General features: G+C 36.0%; 2 protein-coding genes and 1 non-coding gene across 3 annotated transcripts; all 3 read left to right on the forward strand.

The window, feature by feature from the left end:
* The first annotated feature begins 988 nt into the window (after window positions 1-988).
* On the forward strand, window positions 989-2,714 carry LOC112097891. The gene is made up of 4 exons (XM_024183482.1): window positions 989-1,530; window positions 1,615-1,647; window positions 1,747-2,282; window positions 2,392-2,714. The coding sequence occupies exons 1-4, from the start codon at window positions 989-991 to the stop codon at window positions 2,712-2,714; spliced, it is 1,434 nt and encodes a 477-aa protein (XP_024039250.1).
* A 12,429-nt stretch (window positions 2,715-15,143) lies between these two features.
* LOC112098574 lies at window positions 15,144-15,247 on the forward strand. Its single transcript, XR_002905685.1, has one exon. It is a non-coding gene; the product is annotated as a small nucleolar RNA R71 (small nucleolar RNA).
* Window positions 15,248-18,718: 3,471 nt separating this feature from the next.
* Window positions 18,719-20,537, forward strand: LOC112097892. Its single transcript, XM_024183483.1, has 7 exons — window positions 18,719-18,840; window positions 18,949-19,119; window positions 19,216-19,320; window positions 19,405-19,468; window positions 19,543-19,635; window positions 20,316-20,414; window positions 20,499-20,537. Exons 1-7 carry the CDS (start codon window positions 18,719-18,721, stop codon window positions 20,535-20,537), a joined length of 693 nt encoding a protein of 230 aa, XP_024039251.1.
* Window positions 20,538-21,171: the final 634 nt, after the last annotated feature.

Consider the following 21,171-nt stretch of genomic DNA (forward strand, 5'->3'; position numbering starts at 1 on the left):
TAACTAAGAGTAGTTTTATAAATGCCTGATTCAAATCAGTTTTCTTTCGTCTCTTTCTTTAGTTGCCATGTCACTGGACTTTGAATTTCATGTACACTTTAACTGGAATTGATGGATACAATGTCAATGCAGATTTGGGTTTTTCTCATTTTCCCCATTTCTCGAAATTGCATTTTAAATTTTGCATGATGCTTTTAATTTTGGGCCTAACTTGTTCCATTTAATTAGCGCTTGATAAAGATACATATTAACAAAGGGTCAATTCATTAATCCTTTCCCTGTAATGCACTTGCTAGACTTAGTATAAATGCAATATCTCACATGCAAACCCTTCGACAACAACAAGTATTGTCCTTAATTTTTTTTTATGTGATTTCCCTTGTACAGCTCTCTGACATAGTAATTAACAATCTCTCGCTTTTGAAGAATCACAAAAGTTTACGGGGTAACAGCTGTCTTCATTTGGTAATTCTTTTAAATCACTCACTTTCTTTCAATTTCTATCATCGTTGTGTTCTGAGTTTTACTTGTACTGACATGTTTTAAATATTGACATGCATGGTTTTACTTTCGTTTTTGTTGCATAGACTGTTCTGGAATAAAATTTTTTATTCTAATATATACTTTTGTTTGTTCTAATATGAAAATGAAATTTTGAAAAATGTGGATGTGGCATGTTTTGTTGGCTTGGTGAATGTGTACATGTAAGTTAGATTTGCTGGCTTGGTGAATGTGTACATGTATGCTCTGTTGGCTTGTTGAATGTGTACATGTATGCTTTGTTGGGTTGCTGAATGCTTACGTATATGCTCTGTTGGGTTGCTGAATGCGTACATATATTTAAGTGACTCTAAACAAATAGAATTTAGATTTATTTTGCAATTTTTATTTTTTTATTTAAACCTAAAAGTTTGGAGTTATTTGTGCAATTTAAGTAAACTTATTAAACTAACAACATCTAACAAATGAACAGGTAACAATACATATTATGGACAAAACTTGGATATTCTGTGATAGATTGTCTGATGAGTATAGTGATGGGGTTGATGATTTCTTGGAGTTTTCCATTCTTAATTCTGAAAATAGAATGTCAATTAGATGTCCTTGTACTACTTGTTGTAATATGGAGTTTTTGAGTCCTCAACAAGTGAGGCTACATCTATTTAAAAAAGGTTTTCTAGAAAACTATTTAGTTTGGAATTGGCACGGTGAGGTGGACCGGAAACCTGCCTCTGTAAAATGCCAAGACCAGCCACAAAATCAACGTTTTAGATGTCCGGATTATAGTTATGTAGACGACTTGGTTCATGATGCTTTTGAGCATTGTGATAAAGATTCTAGTTCTTTTAAGAATGTGCTTGAAGATGCTGAAAAGCCCCTATATCCAGGTTCAAAGCATTCAAAGTTATCGAGTCTAATGAAATTGTACAATATAAAAGGACTTTATGGCTGGTCTGATGGTGGGTTTTCAGTTTTGTTGGAAGTGCTTAATGAGATATTGCCAAATGATAATAGTTTGCCTAAGTCCATGTATGAGGCCAGAAAAATAATGAAGCTATTAGGCTTAGATTATGAGAAAATACATGCATGTTGAAATGATTGCATTCTTTATAGGAATGAGTTCGAGAATCTTAGTGAATGCCCAAGGTGTGGAGCATCTAGGTGGCAAATAAGAAAAGATGGATAAAAAAAAATTAGAAAGGGGGTCCCTAAAAAGGTGTTATGGTATTTTCCTTTAATTCCTAGGTTGAAAAGAATGTTTCAATCACCACAAACTGCTGAGAACTTAACATGGCATGAAAATAAAAGAATTAGAGATGGCAAGCTTCGCCACCCAGCAGATTCACCAGCTTGGCAGTTAATTGATAAGAAATGGCGTGATTTTGCCCAAGAGCCAAGAAATCTTCGGTTCGCTTTATCATCTAATGGGATTAACCCACATAGCACACTTAGCACTACTTATAGTTGTTGGCCTGTTACATTGATAACATATAACCTTCCTCCGTGGCTATGTATGAAGAGGAAATTTATGATGTTGTCTCTACTGATATCTGGCCCTAAACAACCTTGGAATGACATAGATGTATACCTAGCACCATTGATTGAGGACTTAAAAACCCTATGGGATGTAGGCGTCGATGTGTTTGATGGTTATAGGAAAGAAACTTTTAATTTACAAGCTGTGTTGATGTGGACAATTAGTGATTTTCCAGCTTATGGAAACCTGTCTGGGTGTACTGTTAAGGGGTATTATGGTTGTCCAATTTGTGTGCTAAACACATGTACATGTTGGCTACCGCATAGTCGGAAAATGTCATAACACCAAGTTTGGGAAAAAGGTCTAAAAAAAGTGAAAACGGGGTGAGGTTGAGGGTCACAATAAGGATCAAGGTGAGGGTAACAGTAAGGGTAACAGTAAGGGTAAAGGTGAGGGTGAGGGTGAGGGTGAGGGAGATGGTGAGATTGAAGGTGAGGGTGAGGGTAATGGGGATGTAGCTCAGTTGCTATACAAAAAGAGATCAATCTTCTTTGATTTAGAATATTGGGAACATTTGTTAGTTCGCCATCAACTAGATGTGATGCATATTGAGAAAAATGTATACGAGAGCATCTATGGCACATACTCCATCAAGCGGGGAAAACAAAAGATGGAATTATTGCTAGAAAAGATCTTACACATCCAGAGCTTAGAGAAAAAATTAACAAAGCATTGATTGTATTAGCTCCTATTGAACAAAACAAAGTCCTGCCCCCTGCCCCGTACACTTTAAGTAAGAAGGAAAAAAAATTGTTCTGTGAAACCTTGCAAAGTGTTAAAGTTCATGATGGCTATTGTTCTAATTTTAGAAATATTGTTTCAATGGATGATTGTCGTCTTCACGGGCTTAAGTCTCATGATTGTCATACCTTGATGCAACAACTGCTACTATTAGCAATTCGAAATTGTTTACCTCAAAATGTCAGATATGTCATAATCAGGTTGTGCCTCTTCTTTAATTCTTTATGTTCTAAGGTAGTAGAGCCTAATTCTCTAGACCAATTGCAAAAAGAACTTACAACCACCTTATACAATTTATAACAATCTTTCCTACCTGCCTTCTTCGATATAATGGTCCATTTAACAGTCCATCTAGTTGAAGAAGTTAGATTATGTGGTCCGGTTTACCTTCGATGGATGTATCCATTTGAAAGAGAAATGAAACCTATAAAGGGCTATGTACGCAACCGATACCGTCCTGAAGGTTGCATTACAGAGTGCTATATTACTGAGGAAGCACTTGAATTTTGTGCTGAATACCTTTCAAATTGTAATTCAATCGGAATACCTACTGGTTGTCTAATTGATTTTACAGTCGAAAGGCCACTCGGAGGTGCAAATATTAAGGTGGTTGATGGCCTTACATTGGCGCAAGCGCACCGATGTGTTTTGGTGAACACCCCCGAGATTCAACCATACATAGAGTATGTGACTGAAAATTTGAACCTCTTTTTCGTTCATTTTTTTTTCAATTTTATTAATTCCGTTGGTATAATTTTAGGGAGCATTTGGCCTTAATGCAATCAACACACCCTCGCCAATTAAAAAAGCCTTTATGGTTGCCAACTGAGCACTCCCGTATGTTTGTTGATTGGCTGAAACAAAAGGTTAGATTAACTTCATTAGATCTAATAAAAGTATCCAAGTAAAAGCACACAAACTTTTCTCTTTCAACTAATTATTGTGATTTTATTAATTAAACAATAGGTAACAACTGATGAAGCAAATAATGTAGTGGTTGACGAAAAAGTATGGCGGCTGGTAAACAAACCCCACTCAAGCGTGGTTACATATGATAGCTACTGTATTAATGGTTTTAATTTTGCTACAAGAGATCAAGACAACAACCACATAACACAAAACAATGGCGTTTATGTAGTTGCTAACACTTTACAGATTTCAAGTTCGAAAGACAAAAATCCTCATTCTGGGGATATGCCTTTTTATGGGGTTGTCAGTGAAATTTGGTAGCGTGATTATCTGGGGGTTAAGAACGTAGTTTTCAAGTGCGATTGGGTAGATGATAGAGGGGTTAATGTTGATGAGTTAGGGTTCACTGTAGTCAATTTAGATCGAATAGGCTACAAATCTGATTGTTTCATTCTAGCTGGTCATGCAAAGAAAGTGTTTTATGTGAAAGATCAGTTAGATAATAGTAAATCAGTTGTTTGTTCAGTGAGCTCAAAATGTAATTATTCAAATGAGGCCTTGTGTGATGGCATCGATGAGTATGTACCATTATCTAACAATTTTCCAGAATTTAATTTAGGTTTGGGTGATGAGGAGTTTGTGTAAGAGTAGTTGTTGATGTTTTTCTTGTAAATATTGGTGCGGAAAATGAATAATCCAACTACTATGCCTTATTACCACTACTTCCCATAAGTCACCAACAAATTTGTTTTTTATTATTTTATTATTATATTGGGATATTAGATTGGTATCTGGTGCACTCATCCACTTTGATGTATTTGCAGGTTTGTTGGAGACATGGCAGATAAAAAAGAGCCAACATTTGATCCATATCTAGAAGGAAGACCAAGACGAAACCTTACAAAGAAGAAAGACCTGCAGAGAGGAGCTACCACACTGAGGTTATGTACAATTCCTACGGAGTTTCGGTTGGAAAAAAGATAAACGATCTGAGGAACTACATTGGGGTGATTGTACGGGAAAGAGTTCCAATTATATATGATGATTGGAGGAAAGTGCCACTAGACATCAAAGAGAAGTTATGGACTCATTTTCAGGAAATGTTTAAGTTGAGTCTTAAGGCGAAAACCCAAGTGTTCAAGTGGATGGGAATTGCATTAAGGGGCTTTAGATGTAAGTTGGCCAATGAATATATTCTGCCCAATGCAAACAACTTGAGTTCACTTAAAAAACCTCCTCTTGAGTATGAAGGCATTAGAAAAGAGGACTGGAAGAGCTTTGTTGATAAGATTTTATCCGAAGACTTTCAGGTATGTTTAAAATTATGTTAGTTAGATAATATTATTGAGTTTGTATAACCATTTTAATCAATATCCGTTGTGTGCAGGAAAAAAGTAAGGCAGCTGTTGTGCAAATTTTAATGTACTCGCAAGCGCACGAATCTATTGTAGTATAGACTAATGGTGACGAGTGTCGATCCCACGAGGAGGTGGATTTTAATTATATGTAGAATTAATTTTGTAAATGGGTGGTTGGAATTGTGGTGGAAGTGATTTAAATTATCCTAAAATTGGAATTGAAATGGCGATAATAAATTCTAAAATTGGAATTGCAATGGCGAGAATAAATTGAAGTGAAATCTATTGAAATAACGTACTTGGGTATCTGGATCCGTATCAACATGCATCATGGGCTAAATAATCCGTATTAATGCCAATTAAATCATGAGGGGGGAATCCACACCTCATGAACCACGCTCTAATCAATATGGTGCTAAGGGCTTATCGTGCCAAATAATAATAACCTTGTACTAGAGAGCCGGTGTAACCAAGGCGGTACTAGACAAGATTAGTATTATTTGTCGACGAGAAGTCAAAACATCTACAAAAACTAGAGGGGAAGAGAAACTAAATTTACCAAAATAAAGCCCATGACACATGTTGAGACTTCACCTTCAACCCAAGCTTGAAAGAAAATTAGCCACTCATAATTGAACTAGGGGCAAAATGGGAATTTATTAAAATACGAAGAAAATACAAGATGGAGAGAGAATTACAGAAAATGGATCCCAAAAATGGATTCAGAGATATCAAATTAAGGGGGGGAGGCCCCCTTTTTATAGATACATCGAGTAAATCATGCCCATCGGATTAAAAACAGTTTGGACGCTCAGGATTGTGCCACGTCATCAGTCAATAGTACGCGGTTTGACCACGCGGATGAACAGTAACACGGTTTGACCCAGGTGAACAGTGACGCGGTTTGGTTGAAAATAATCCTGTATGATGCATGTACCGTACGCGAGATTTTTCGTCCACTGATATGCTGCCACGTCACCATCAACAGTACATAAGAATTTTAGCCCAATAGGATCGTGACACCTCATCGGTCAATGCCACATCATCGGTCAATGCCACGTCATAGATCCGTCTATGTGAACAGTGTCGTGAACAGTAACGTAGACAGTATCGTACACGTGAATAGTACCGTACATGTGAATAGTGCCATTTTTCCTTTTATGCTCCTCCTAAGATTTTCGACCGTCCTGAGTTCAAAAGTGATGTCCGTTTTGCCATCTGATCTCTCGTTTATTGTGAAATGACTATGATGCCCCTAAAATACATAAAATACTTAATTAAAATCGAACACACATAATTATATTGCAAAAAGCTTAAATACATAAAAGTAATGGTTGTTAGTAAAACTTGAAATGTAAAATGATGATTTTCTCCTTTATAAATATGCATTTTCTAACACTCAACACACCCCCCAACCAGCTTATTGCTAGTCCCTAGCAAATAAAACGAAAACAAAATTCAAATCCAAAATGATTTTTTTTTTAATAGAAACACTCGTGTTTATTCAATCAGATTAATGATAGCAATCAAATAAAAGTATAAGCATTATCTCCAGTCTAAAGGAACATTACACCCACATCAACTATCCACATGAATCAGCCCAGTAGATTTTGTTATAGCTACTTTCAAGAATGACATGTCAAACTCCAAAATCTCACTGGAAGTAGTGACACTCTCACAAAGATATTAAACCCAATAAAAATAGTCACTCCAATGAATGGTAATTGAGAGAAAATAATAAAGAAGTGTATCACATGCTCTCACCAAGATGAAAGAAATATGCCCTCAGCTTAGAAATAATACGATCTCAAGTCAAACAAAAATGCTAGTCAACCCATTTTATTTATTCATTTATTTTTATTTTATTTTTTTTTATGCATCACTACATCTTTTTAGCCCATATAACTAGCTTTTACTTCAAACTATAGTTCCCTAAAATCAAGAAAGACTTTTATTAGGACGTAACGTAGGCTAGGGACAGGGCTAACAAAGAAGGGGAATAAGGAAAACAAAGTATATGTTTGAGAAAAAATGCAGAGTTTTTTTTTTTTTTTTGGAAGTTGCAAGGTGGATTTCACCTATTATTGTTTTTTTTCCTTTTTTTTTAAGAAAAAAAATTTTTTTTTTTGAAGCAATTTTTTTTTTGGACATAACTTCACTACACAAAATATTTATTTACATTTTTCTCAAACATAAATAGGTGATGGAACTTGTAAGATATTGGATAATACTCCAAATCGGAGTGGGTCAAGATAATAAGTTGACAAAGAAAATATATATATATTTTTTTTAAAGGCTCAAAAGAGTTAACTATGGATATTTCATAAAAGGGATGGGTAGAAAGGCTCAAACGGATCAAAGATGGCATTTCCATCATTTTTTAGGGCTCTAAATAATCTTCCATAGCTACTAATTAGATGGGCCTCCAAATGTAGCAACACACATTTTTTTTCTTTTTTTTTTCTTTTTTTTGTTTTATAATTTTTTTTTAAGGGTTAACTCAAAAGAAATCTGGAGATCGTATATACAATAATAAACTGCTAAGCTGTATAAAGAATAGGCAAAAGGGTTACTCTCCAAGAAAAATGATAGGCTCAAAAGCTCACTTGGTACTTATTATGACATGTTCATTCCTTCAAGCAACTCATATTTGTCTCCGACATCAACATGTAAAGTAGCAAACATAGTGTAACATCACTTCAGACTAAAGATAATACAAATACTAAAATTTGCAATTCATCATGTCATCCAATGTTAACACAAATCACAATTTTTTTTTTAATTTGAAACAACATTCTACCCCCCAACCTATTCTAAACATGAAAGGAAAATATGCATGCAGAAATGTGAAAATTATGTAGAAAAATTTATTAGAAAAAGAAATGTTTTTTTTTTAACTAAGAAGATGCGTTTCTAGAGGCACGACACTCCATATTCAGCCATCTTCGACTCAAAAATTGGAAAATATATATTTATAAAGGAGAAAGAGGAAGAAAACAATTTTTTTTTTCAAACGATGAAGATGCGTTTCTAGAGTAACTACACTCCATATTCAGCCATCTTCAACACAAAACGTTCGCAACAGTTAGTTTCTACAACAAAAAATTAGTAAAAACTTAACCAAGATTCCACAATTGTCGACTATTCCCTCCCTCCAACCAGAACGAAACATTGTCCTCAATGTTTGAAAGGAAAGAAGTAGAGTTTAGAAGACATCACCTGGGTGGTGCAACACAGAAGAAAATATTTACAGGCGGAGAGTTAAATCTAATTTGTACTTCTTACTGCGGCTACTGTTACCATCATTATTTGGTCGCTCTAACACAAAGGTCCAGGGGTCTGGCTCCGGTTTATAAGCTTGTAACATATCAAGTAACTCATTAGCAGTGTGAGCACAAATAAAGAGTTTTTTCACATTAGAAGGAATGAAATAGTTTTTTATTGCATGGTTAAGAGATGCGATAAAGCCATCATAAAAGTTATTGACATTTAACAAACCGATGGATTTCTGGTGGATGTGCAGATGGGCCCAAGATGCTAGTGTGATAAGTGCCTCTAGTGTTGCAAGATCTCCTGGAAGGAAAATAAAAGCATCAGCATAATTAAGCATTTCAGTTATTCTTTCTTGCATACCTGAGACGACTAACTCTTCTCCAGTTGATGAGTCAGACGAACTGCCCAATGGTTTTAAGACTCTTGGGATGATGCCTAACACTTGACTTCCTCTGATAAAAGCTGCTTCTGAGACCATTTTTGATAACCCTCGGTTACCTCCTCCATACACCAAATATAAATTTCTCGCCGCTATGCTTCGACCAAGATCTATGGCTGCCTCAACGAACTCTTTATGTTTGCCATAGGTAAATCCAGAAAGCACACAAATGTTCTTGAATTGTCTATTGGGAGTAGCTGCCATTGGAATATTTCTCAAAAACAATTTGTGAGTGTTTGACAAAAGAAATCACATTTAAGAGTCTTGGTGATAGTGGGTCACAGCTGTGAATGAGGTAACATGTCAGTGTCAAATAACGCGTGAAGCACATGGCTCGCGAGTCAAAAAGGAAACAGTAAAAAGGAAAAAGCAAACAGTAATAAAATTATTAAAGATAATAATGCAAACAATAAAACAACAGTGAAATGAAATAAAATAACAGTAAAGTAAAAGGATATTTACACGTAGTTGCGACTGTGGCTCACATCTTCCTCTAGTTTTACGTCCAGAAATGGCTTGAACGCCCTCTATGGGTCGAGGATGGGCTTCCCATCCAGTTTTCTTATAAACTGGCAAACAGGGTCGTTTATAGTCAAATTCCTGAGACTATACCGTGCATGCTCTTTTTGAAATAATGGCCATAACTGGAGAATCGCTCCTTGCACATATCCACTGGGATGCGTTTCAAGAGACAGAAGGATATCATCCAATGACTCCTTATTCAAGCCATCCCTAATGAATTGAATCTTATCTTCTCTGTTATCAGACACCATTCCTAAAGAACATGGGTTTTTATCGCAACTCATTCTGGCACACTTATAACAAGCAACAGAAATTCTTCGAGCTCGTCGTTTTCTTGCATAATTTCCTTTTCCACAACCAGGCATGTATGCAATAAATTTAGAAGGTAACTCACCTGCCAATCGTACTTTAGCCTCGATTAACCAACGGATGTCTGCAGGTATGTTATTCCTCATGAGCAATCGCATGCGTTCAGATCGAGCTTTATAGATCGTAAGGAGGGCATTCTGAGGGAGTGAAGGAAATCGCTTGTGAAGCTTCGCTAGAATCTCGTTTCTGTCCATACCTTCGCCTCAGAATATCAGTTATTATGGGAAAACTGAAGTAACCGACTTGGTTGTCACGGAGTACCGTTATCCGCCACTTTACCGGGGTAACAAACTAAAGCACACAAACAGAAAAACAAATTAAAACACACAAAGAAAATTAAAATCGTCCTCTTATTAAATTTACCTCAAGCTCCAACTGGATGTCGTAAACACTTCTCTCAATGTCTCTGAGTTGGCTTTCTAAACCCTCAACATAGGCTACTAACTCTGGTGGTTGTAGAGCCCAAATACGATGTGTTTTACAAAATTGAATCTGCCTTTTGAGATGAGTTTTGACACGTTGAAGTGGTTTAAGAATGTTCAAGAGGAACGGTTTAAGCATGGTACTCATGATTAATAATAATAAGAGAAAACTTAATGGTTAAACAAACACACTTATGCAAAAATAATTTCAATTAGCAAAAGAATAATATAAAGAGAAAAAAAATCAAATCACCGAAAAGAAGAAAAAAAATCAATTCAAATCTGGTGGGTCACTCAAATTTATTTCGGTATCTTCTCCATGTGCTTGGTACTCTAAATATGGCTTTAATCTTTGACCATTGACTTTAAACATGACACCGTTCTTTGGGTCTTTAATTTCAATTGCCCCATGTGGAAAAATAGTATGAACAATAAATGGACCAAACCAACGAGAGCGTAACTTACCTGGGAATAGGTGCAAGCGAGAATTGAATAAAAGCACTTTCTGACCTGGAGTGAAAGATTTTCTCATAATTTGCTTGTCGTGAAAGACTTTCATTCATTGCTTGTAAATCTTGGCATTTTCGTATGCATCATTGTGAATTTTTTCAAGTTCTGCCAGTTGTAATCTTCTTTCTGAGCTGGCTTGCTGCATGTCAAAATTGAATTTCTTGATGGCCCAATATGCACGATACTCGAGTTCCACAGGTAGGTGGCAAGCTTTTCCATACACTAGCCTGTAGGGTGACATCCCAATCGGGGTCTTGAAAGCCGTTCTATATGCCCATAATGCATCATCAAGTCTTAATGACCAATCTTTTCTGTCTGGCCTCACCGTCTTTTCTAATATGTGCTTTATTTCTTGATTGGATATCTCAACTTGGCCACTGGTTTGCGGATGATACGGAGTCGCCACTTTGCGTGTGATTGAATACTTTGTCAAAAGAGCTTTGAATGCTTTATTACAAAAGTGGGCACCACCATCACTGATTATTGCTCGAGGGAATCCAAAGCGTGAGACAATGTTGCTTTTCAAAAATCCTATCACCACTTTGTGATCATTGGTCCTACATGGAATTGCTTCTACCCATTTCGATACGTAGTCAACAACAACCAATATGTATTGATGGCCAAAAGAAGGGGGAAAAGGTCCCATGAAGTCGATACCCCATACGTCAAAAATCTCAACCACTAAAATTGGATTTAGTGGCATCATGTTCCTTCGTGTAATGCTCCCCATTCGTTGACACCTATCACATGAAGAACAAAAAGTGTAAGCGTCTCAAAATAGTGTTGGCCAATAGAAACCACATTGTAAAACTTTAGTCGCTGTTTTCTTAGCACTGAAATGGCCTCCACAAGCTTGTTCATGGCAGAATGAAAGGATATTCTGAATTTCATTTTCTGGGACACATCGTCTAACAATTTGGTCTGCACAATACTTGAACAAATACGGATCATCCCAAAAGAAATTCTTTATTTCCGTAAAGAATTTAGCCTTGTCTTGCTTGGTCCAATGCTCTGGAAGTTTACCTGTAACAAGATAATTAACTATATCAGCATACCAAGGTAATACTTCTACACTCATTAATTGTTCATCTGGAAATGACTCATTTAATGGTAATGGTTCTGTAATTGTGTCAAAGTGAAGACGAGAGAGATGATCCGCCACAACATTTTCTGTGCCTTTTTTATCTTTGAATTCCAAGTCGAATTCCTGCAAAAGTAACACCCAACGAATTAGTCTAGCTTTTGCATCTTTTTTTGTGAGAAGATATTTAAGAGCAGCATGATCTGTGAATATAATTATTTTACAACCAATGAGATAAGATCGAAATTTCTCTAATGCAAACACTACTGCTAGCATTTCTTTTTCAGTAGTTGAATAGTTCAACTGTGCATCATTTAATGTCATACTAGCATAGTAAATAACGTGGGGAATTCGATCAACTCTTTGTCCTAATACTGCTCCTACTGCATAATCAGATGCATCACATATGAGCTCAAATGGTAAGCTCCAGTTTGGGGCCTGAATGATGGGTGATGATGTCAACAATTGCTTTAATTTTTCAAAAGCCATAAGACATGAATCATTAAAGATAAAAGGTTCATCCTTAGCAAGTAAATTGCATAAGGGTCTAGAAACTTTGCTAAAATCTTTAATAAAACGTCGATAGAAACCAGCATGCCCAAGGAAAGATCTTACTTCTCTGACTGTTTTGGGTGGAGGAAGATTAGAAATGAGATCCACCTTGGCTTTGTCAACCTCAATACCTTTGCTTGAAATGATGTGACCGAGAACAATACCTTGTTTTACCATAAAATGGCACTTCTCCCAATTTAAGACCAAGTTCTTCTCGATACATCACTGCAGAACTAGCGTTAGATGATGTAAACATTGATCAAACGAGTCACCAAAGACAGAAAAATCATCCATAAAGACTTCAAGGAATCGTTCAACCATATCAGAAAAAATGCTCAACATGCATCGTTGAAATGTAGCAGGTGCATTACATAATCCAAATGGCATCCTCCTATATGCAAATGTGCCAAAAGGGCAAGTGAAAGTAGTTTTCTCTTGATCTTTTGGTGCTATGAGAATCTGATTATATCCTGAGTAGCCATCTAGAAAGCAATAAAATTCATGGCCTGCTAATCTATCAAGCATTTGATCGATAAATGGTAAAGGAAAATGGTCTTTACGTGTGACAGAATTCAATTTTCTATAATCAATGCATACACGCCATCCTGTAGTCACTCTAGTGGGTATCAATTCATTATCAGCATTCGTAACTACTGTGACTCCTGACTTTTTGGGGACAACTTGTACAGGACTGACCCATGAACTATCAGAAATGGGGTAAATGATACCTGCATCTAATAGCTTAAGGACTTCAGTTCTAACAACTTCTTTCATATTAGGATTTAACCGACGTTGCATTTCCCTAGTAGATTTAACATTTTCATCGAGGTGAATGTAATGCATGTAGTCTACTGGGTTTATACCTTTTATATCCGCTATGGTCCATCCTAATGCTCCTTTGTGCTCTTTTAAAACATCCAACAACTTACCTTTTTGTTCGTCATTGAGGGATGATGAGATGATTACCGGCAGAGAACTTTCTTCTCCAAAAAATGCATATTCCAAAGTGTTGGGTAATGGTTTGAGCTCGAGTTTCGGTGGTGATTCTGATGATGGGATGAGTTTCTTCTCTGATGGTGCTAGTTGTTCAACTCTTGACTTCCATTTATTAGTGTCCATCGATGGTGCTGAGTCAAGTAGGGCGTTGACCTCATCGACCGATCTGTCAATATCAAAATCCAAACCAAAGTGAGTTAAACATGTTTGTAAAGGATTATCACTAAGGTTTGAAACAAAAGTGTCATCAACTAATGCTTCAATTAAATCCACATCAACAAGTCCATCATTTGTATTGTGAGGTTGTTTGGCATTGTTGAAGATGTTCAACTCCATAGTCATGTTGCCAAAGGACAACTGCATATTTCCAGTCCTGCATTGAATGTGAGCATCCGCAGTTGCCAAGAAAGGTCGGCCTAGAATAATGAGGATGTGCTTCCTTGAATCCTGTATTGGTTGAGTGTCAATTACAATGAAATCAACAGGAAAATAAAACTTGTCTACCTGGATAAGCACGTCCTCCACAATACCACGAGGTATTTTCGTGGACCGATCTGCAAGCTGTAACACCACTGGAGTTGGGTGTAATTCTCCCAGTCCAAGTTTCACAAACACAGAGTAAGGCAACAAATTTACACTAGCTCCTAAATCCAACAAAGCATTCTCAATTGTGTGGTTCCCTATGCTACATGAGATAGTGGGGGAGCTTGGGTCTTTGCATTTTAGAGGAATTTTATGTTGGAGTATAGAACTAACGTTTTCTGTTAAAAATGCCTTCTTTTGAACATGCATGTTTCTCTTTTTAGTACACAAATCTTTAAGAAACTTGGCATAAGATGGAACTTGCTTTATAGCATCAAGTAAAGGGATGTTAACACTTACCTGTTTGAAGATTTCGAGAATCTCACCTGTGGATTTTTCCTTCTTTCCTTTCGCTAACCTCTGAGGAAATGGAGCTTTCGGAACATATTCTCGTGGGTTGGTTTCTTCTCTGTCCTTCGGTGGTGAGTCCTCAGCATTTACAGGTACAATTTGATTTTCTTTTGTCACCAGCATCTCCACTTTGTTGTCGACTTCTTTTCCTTTTCGCAAGGTCATGACGGCTTTGACCTCTCCATGCTGCTGTGGTGAACTGGTACTTGCTTCATGTACTCCTTTAGGATTAGGCACTGGTTGACTTGGAAATTTACCTTTCTCAACAGTCATTGCCAAGGTCTGAACTGAAGAAGCGAGTTGTCCCACCATCTTCTCAAGGCTTGAAACTGATTGGGTTTGTGAGTTGAAGCCTGCTCGCAACTCATTTCGTAGTCCATCAATGGTGCGGTTCTGTTGCTCAATCGTGGAGTGAGTAAGATTCTTGAGATTCTTGAATGAATCCTCCCATGGTCTGGGTTGAGAGTAATTCTGGTTCTGATTGTATGGTCTAAATGGGGGCTGAGAGGCTTGAGGATTTTGAGGAATTGGTGGAGCTGGAGCTGCTGGTCCATTCTGTTGGAATCCTTAAGACCATGAAAAATTGGGGTGGTCTCTCCATCTAGGGTTATATGTGTTGGAGTATGGGTTGTAATTTGATGGTTTTCTCATTACACCTATGGCATTGGCTTGATCTGAGTATGAGTCATGGTCATGTGGCTCTGTTGATTTAGCAGTTGATAACGATGCTATTTGTCGAGAGAGACCTTTAATTATTGCTTTGACTTCTTTAATTTCTGAACTGGATTCGCCAATGTGAACCTCATTTACTCCCTCAATTCTTCTAGTATTCCTGAGTGACCGACTCCGTTGTTGGGAATTATCCGCTTGTTGCTGGAAGAATTCCCAAATCTCTGATGCACTTTTTGACATTAGCTCTCCTCCACTTGTTGCCATTAGCCATTCTTGCACATTTGGTAGTAATCCCTCCAAAAAGTATTGGCATTGGTGCCATTTCTCGAACCCATGATGTGGACACTTCAAGAGTAGCCCATTGAATCGCTCCCATGTTTCGAAAAACTGCTCGTCATCTCTCTGGGTAAACTCTGAGATTTCCCTGCGAATAGCATTGGTTTTATGCACTGGGAAATATTTATTCAAAAATTTCGTTACCATTTGTTCCCATGATGAAATGCTATTAGCAGGTAAAATATTTAACCATGAACGAGCTCTATCCTTTAAAGAAAATGGGAATAATCTAAGTTTAACATCATCGTCTGAAAAATTTTCATATTTAAAAGTTTGACAAATTGCATGAAAATCATTCAGATGATTATATGGGTCCTCATTTTCTAGGCCATAGAATGTTGGGAGACAATTTAGCACACTAGGTTTTAGTTCAAAACTCCTAGCAGCTACATTTAGGTATCTTATGCATGATGTGCTCAAATTAGCTAAAGGACTAAAGGAGTCCTTAAATGGCCTCTCCTGTGGTTGCAAATCCATTTTATTTTTAAATTGTTTGTGTGTGCGAAGTGTTTTTTCTAGTTCAAGGTCTATAGGTTCAAGATTAGGTGATAATGACCTACGACCATGCATGCAAAATAAATAAAATGAAAATAAAGATGGGAACAAAACAAATAAAAATAAAGAAGAGGGAGAAATTACGATACTAACCTTATTGCGCTATTACAACCTTTCTATAAAAATACACAAAAAAAAATACGTGAAATAAATTAACTAAAAATTAAATTAATAAAATAAACAAAAATTACAAAGAAAAAATAAATTGAAAATTAAATTACAGAATTTTAAAGAAGAGAAAAAGAAAAGAAATACTAACCTTTATATGTAGATTCACTTTTTTTCTTTTTTCTTTTTAATAATTAAAAAAAATACAAGAAAACAAATAAAAGAAATTATTGACAAAAATTAATTCTATGAATTAAAATTACTTACCTCCCCGGCAACGGCGGCAAAAACTTGTTGTGCAAATTTTAATGTACTCGCAAGCGCACGAATCTATTGTAGTATAGACTAATGGTGACGAGTGTCGATCCCACGAGGAGGTGGATTTTAATTATATGTAGAATTAATTTTGTAAATGGGTGGTTGGAATTGTGGTGGAAGTGATTTAAATTATCCTAAAATTGGAATTGAAATGGCGATAATAAATTCTAAAATTGGAATTGCAATGGCGAGAATAAATTGAAGTGAAATCTATTGAAATAACGTACTTGGGTATCTGGATCCATATCAACATGCATCATGGGCTAAATAATCCGTATTAATGCCAATTAAATCATGAGAGGGGAATCCACACCTCATGAACCACGCTCTAATCAATATGGTGCTAAGGGCTTATCGTGCCAAATAATAATAACCTTGTACTAGAGAGCCGGTGTAACCAAGGCGGTACTAGACAAGATTAGTATTATTTATCGACGAGAAGTCAAAACATCCACAAAAACTAGAGGGGAAGAGAAAATAAATTTACCAAATAAAGCCCATGACACATGTTGAGACTTCACCTTCAACCCAAGCTTGAAAGAAAATTAGCCACTCATAATTGAACTAGGGGCAAAATGGGAATTTATTAAAATACGAAGAGAATACAAGATGGAGAGAGAATTACAGAAAATGGATCCCAAAAATGGATTCAAAGATATCAAATTAGGGGGGGGAGGCCCCCTTTTATAGATACATCGAGTAAATCATGGCCATCGGATTAAAAACAGTTTGGACGCTCAGGATTGTGCCACGTCATCAGTCAACAGTACGCGGTTTGACCACGTGGATGAACAGTAACACGGTTTGACCCGGGTGAACAGTGACGCGGTTTGGTTGAAAATAATCCTGTGTGATGCATGTACCGTACGCGAGATTTTTCGTCCACTGATATGCTGCCACATCACCATCAACAGTACATAAGAATTTTAGCCCAATAGGATCGTGACACCTCATTTTTCAATGCCACATCATCGGTCAATGCCACGTCATCGGTCAATGCTACGTCATCGATCCGTCTATGTGAACAGTAACGTAGATAGTACCTTACATGTGGATAGTGCCATTTTTCCTTTTATGCTCCTCCTAAGGTTTTCGACCGTCCTGAGTTCAAAAGTGATGTCCGTTTTGCCATCTGATCTCTCGTTTATTGTGAAATAACTATGATGCCCCTAAAATACATAAAATACTTAATTAAAATTGAACACACATAATTATATTGCAAAAAGCTTAAATACATAAAAGTAATGGTTGTTAGTAAACTTGAAATGTAAAATGATGATTTTCTCCTTTATAAATATGCATTTTCTAACACTCAACAACAACAAAGGAAAAAAGAGCAAAGAATATGTACAATCATCACTTGGACAGCACAGGATATGCTGGGTTGTTGCATAAAAGAGTAAGTATAATAACCACTCTATACAAACTGATGACATTTTTAATACAAATAATAGGATGATTCATAGCAGTTTTCAATTCAATTTTTGTTGAATTATTACAACAGTTGGACCTCAGAGTTACTGAGTGCGAGATTGACCGCAATGAAGCCTGGTTATTGGCTCACAGGAGAAAAGATGGAACTTATACACCTGAAGTGCATCAAGTGGCTGAGAGAATTGTAAGTTTCCACCACCATAGTCATTATTTAACTTATTTGTTTTTTTATTCCTAATTTTGATCAAATTATTTTTGTATTTATTTTGTAGAGTGAGCTAAGAAGTCAAGTTGAGTAGGGAACGTTCCAATCCCAAGGACCGAATGATATCCTAGGTGAAGCACTTCAAAAGAAGCCTAATGGAAGTCGGGTGCAAGGATTTGGTCAATTCATCACCCCATCCATGTATTTCAATGTTCCTGACCCCACGGAGTTGGCGCGAGAACAGAGAATGTATCAGGAGAGTTTTCAGTTTATGCAAGCTCAATTAGATCAAATGAATGCAAGGATAAATGCCTGCAACAACACTGAAGTTGGCAGTTCCAACTTTCCTAACTCCAAAGGTGATTTGCAGTGTTAAGATGGAGATAGATCGTCGATCACCCAGCAAAGTTACTCCAAAGTCAGTGACTAAAAACCCCAAAGCAACTCCAAAGTCAGTGACCAACAACCCCAAAGCTACCCCAAAGTCAGTGACCAACAACCCCAAAGCTACCCCAAAGTCAGTGACCAACAACCCCAAAGCTACCCCCAAGTCCATGACCAAAGTTAGTCCAAAGTCAGTGACCAATGACCCCACTATTTGTCCAAAACCTGACAAAAACATCAACACACCTCCCCTGCCATCCCCTGCACAGAATCCACCTCTAGTAGTTTGTGAAGCCACTTCAAAAATCACCCCAAGAAGATCTCCAAGATTAACTCCTTCAAAGTGAAAAGTGGATGGCCGAAAGTCTCCTACAAATGCCGTGGTATATCTGTATGAATAGAAACGAACAACAAAGGAACCCGTTGTTGTAAAACCAGTGACAGCAAGGAAACTAGTTTTGAGAATGAATACCTGTGGAGCTGTGAAAGCAAGAAAAGAGAACAAAAGTTCACAAATGAACATCTTTTCTTTGATGATTGAGAGCTCCCTGCCACGGACGATTATGATTGCCCATGATTTGAAGACTTTTGGTGTCTACTGGGAGAGTAGATTGGACGAGCAAATTTGCAATGAAGTCATTGAGTTTACAGAGCTCTCAAATTCTGTTTTGGAGATATGGATTAGGTAAGAAATAAAAAACTTGATTTATGTTTTTACTATGTTTTCTAATTTTGCAAACTGTCATTAATTTATTTCTTATATTCATGTCATGAAAGTTTCTTTTTTTAATAGACACTTGTATGAAGAGATGGATAATGGTAGTGGTGTTATTCGAATTCAATTTGGATGCATAGCTAAGTTACAGCCAAGTCAAGCAAGCTACCCAAATAGGTGTTCTTATATTTCAGACCTTTTGGACAAGATTCAAATAGCCCAAATAATTGTCTTCCCATATAACCCAGGGTATAGTTTATTTATTTTTTGTCTATTTTATTTTTTAACATAAATGATTTAAATTTATCTTGTAATCTGTTTTTTTTTTTTTACTTGTTTGTTTAGTGGCCACTGGGTGCTAGTAACAATTGGTATGGTGAGGCGAAAAAGTTATTATCTTGATCCATTAGGTGATAATCTTGATGATGAGTTGAAGCAAATGGTGAATGAGTAAGTTTAATTAGTATACTTAATTCTTTGTCAAATATTTATGTTGTAGATTAATTTGTTGCATCTGTTATTTATTATTTATAGTGGGATAACAATGCATCAAGTGAAGAGTAATAAAAAGAAGGCTGTGCAGTGGGTCTCTGTGAAGGTATTAATGAAACAAAGTTTTGATTTCCATTGTTACTTCATCAGTATATTTGAAACTAAGTTTTTTTTTTTTAGTGTCCGAAACAACCTGGAACCTTTGAATGTGGTTACTATGTGATGAAGTACATCCAGGATATTGTTCGCGATTTGTGCATTCTTGAAAACAATGTGAGTTTCTCCAGAACTTGTTTAATATTTTTTCGAAGAATGCATTGTGAAATGGATTTTCTTAAGTGAATTGTGAAGATGGTTAATGGGTGAACAGTTTGCTGCTTTATGCTTGAAACTAGCAATATAATCATATCTTGTGCTAGGGATTAGAGGAAGTGTTGTGTATGTTTAGGATAATCACATACACTTTATTTGCCATATTTATTATAGGTAAAAGCTATAACGCTATATACATTTTACTGAATGCATTCAACATGTTTGGAAAAATTAATGCCAATTTTTACTGTGTTCTACTATGTATTTAAGGCACTTTAGTGTAAACCAAAATGACTGGAGCTGTTGCATGTACAAATAGAATACATATAAATCTCAGTGTTCAGAGTTAAAGTATTATTGAGCAATCATTGGAGCTGCTGCATGTACAGATAGAAAGCATATAAATCCCAGTGCTGAGTGTTAGAAGTAATATTGAGTAAAGCAAATTATATATTATAAATTATCAGCTTCTTAGATAGCTTTGGTAACTGTTGTTTGCTATGGTGATACAATTTATTTGCATGTTCTTCAGTTTTAATGTTAATCGTAGCAAACTTAAAAATATATGTTTTTATTGTGTTGTTTTATTTTAGGACAGATTCTATAATATATGAATACATTTTGTTGCTTTATTTTTTAAGTTCAAGGGCTGTAATGAGTACACTATGGACGATCTTTCGCAACTTCGCGATCAGTGGGCCATGTATGTTGCAAAGTTACTTGTAGCATACAATAATGAGGTAAATTATATTTTTGCTTGTAAATATCAAAGAATTGATTTTTGTAGCATAGTGGCTAATTGATTCTATATACTACAATTATAGGTGGGAAAGGTGAAGGGAAAGGCAAAGGTCAAAGAGTAGAGATGTACTGATTGTTTCCTGCAAACTGTCATTATGTGTTCATGTAAATATTTGACATGTTTTCAAACAATATTTTAGATATTTGTATTACTATTTTATTTGATACCTATTTAAATGTTAGTAGGAATGTTATATACTTATATTTAATTATTCAAATTTGTCCTTTAGTTTAATTTGAATAGATTTTCTTTGAATACCAATATTTGTTTGGCAAAACTAAAAGAATAATGAAAATAATCGAGTAACAACAATAATTTCAGCATCTTTTCTTTGAAGCCATTGACGCTAAAAAATGTTTCAGCATCATAATATTAGTGATGCTATAGTATTGCAAATTGCTGACACTGAAGTATTAGTATTCGTTCATTCTATCATGTCATCTCCCAGTGTAAAACAAACTAATGACGTGTAATAATTGTTAGTAAATACTATCACTATAGTGTCATAATATTTTGTGATACTATGGTGAAAGTAACTTTTAACAAGCGATCATTATCAGTAATTACTAATACCATAGTGTCATAAATCTGGTAATACTATAGTAATAGTAATCACTAACACCAATTACAAGTGTCACTATTTTTCTGACTCCCAGATTACTGACACAATTAATAAGTGTCAGTGAAAGTAATTT

This window comes from Citrus clementina, unplaced genomic scaffold (genome assembly GCF_000493195.1).
Source record: "Citrus clementina cultivar Clemenules unplaced genomic scaffold, Citrus_clementina_v1.0 scaffold_5, whole genome shotgun sequence".
Taxonomy (NCBI): domain Eukaryota; kingdom Viridiplantae; phylum Streptophyta; class Magnoliopsida; order Sapindales; family Rutaceae; genus Citrus; species Citrus x clementina.

Excerpts from the sequence above, each read along its gene's own strand:
- LOC112097891 (XM_024183482.1), top strand. The coding sequence starts at position 989 with ATGGACAAAACTTGGATATTCTGTGATAGATTGTCTGATGAGTATAGT. Across the intron at positions 1,531-1,614 it reads AATAGTTTGCCTAAGTCCAT|GAATGAGTTCGAGAATCTTA; the intron begins GTATGAGGCCAG and ends CATTCTTTATAG. Across the intron at positions 1,648-1,746 it reads AATCTTAGTGAATGCCCAAG|GTTGAAAAGAATGTTTCAAT; the intron begins GTGTGGAGCATC and ends TTTAATTCCTAG.
- LOC112097892 (XM_024183483.1), top strand. The coding sequence starts at position 18,719 with ATGATTGCCCATGATTTGAAGACTTTTGGTGTCTACTGGGAGAGTAGA. Across the intron at positions 19,120-19,215 it reads GTCTTCCCATATAACCCAGG|TGGCCACTGGGTGCTAGTAA; the intron begins GTATAGTTTATT and ends TTGTTTGTTTAG. Across the intron at positions 19,469-19,542 it reads TGCAGTGGGTCTCTGTGAAG|TGTCCGAAACAACCTGGAAC; the intron begins GTATTAATGAAA and ends TTTTTTTTTTAG.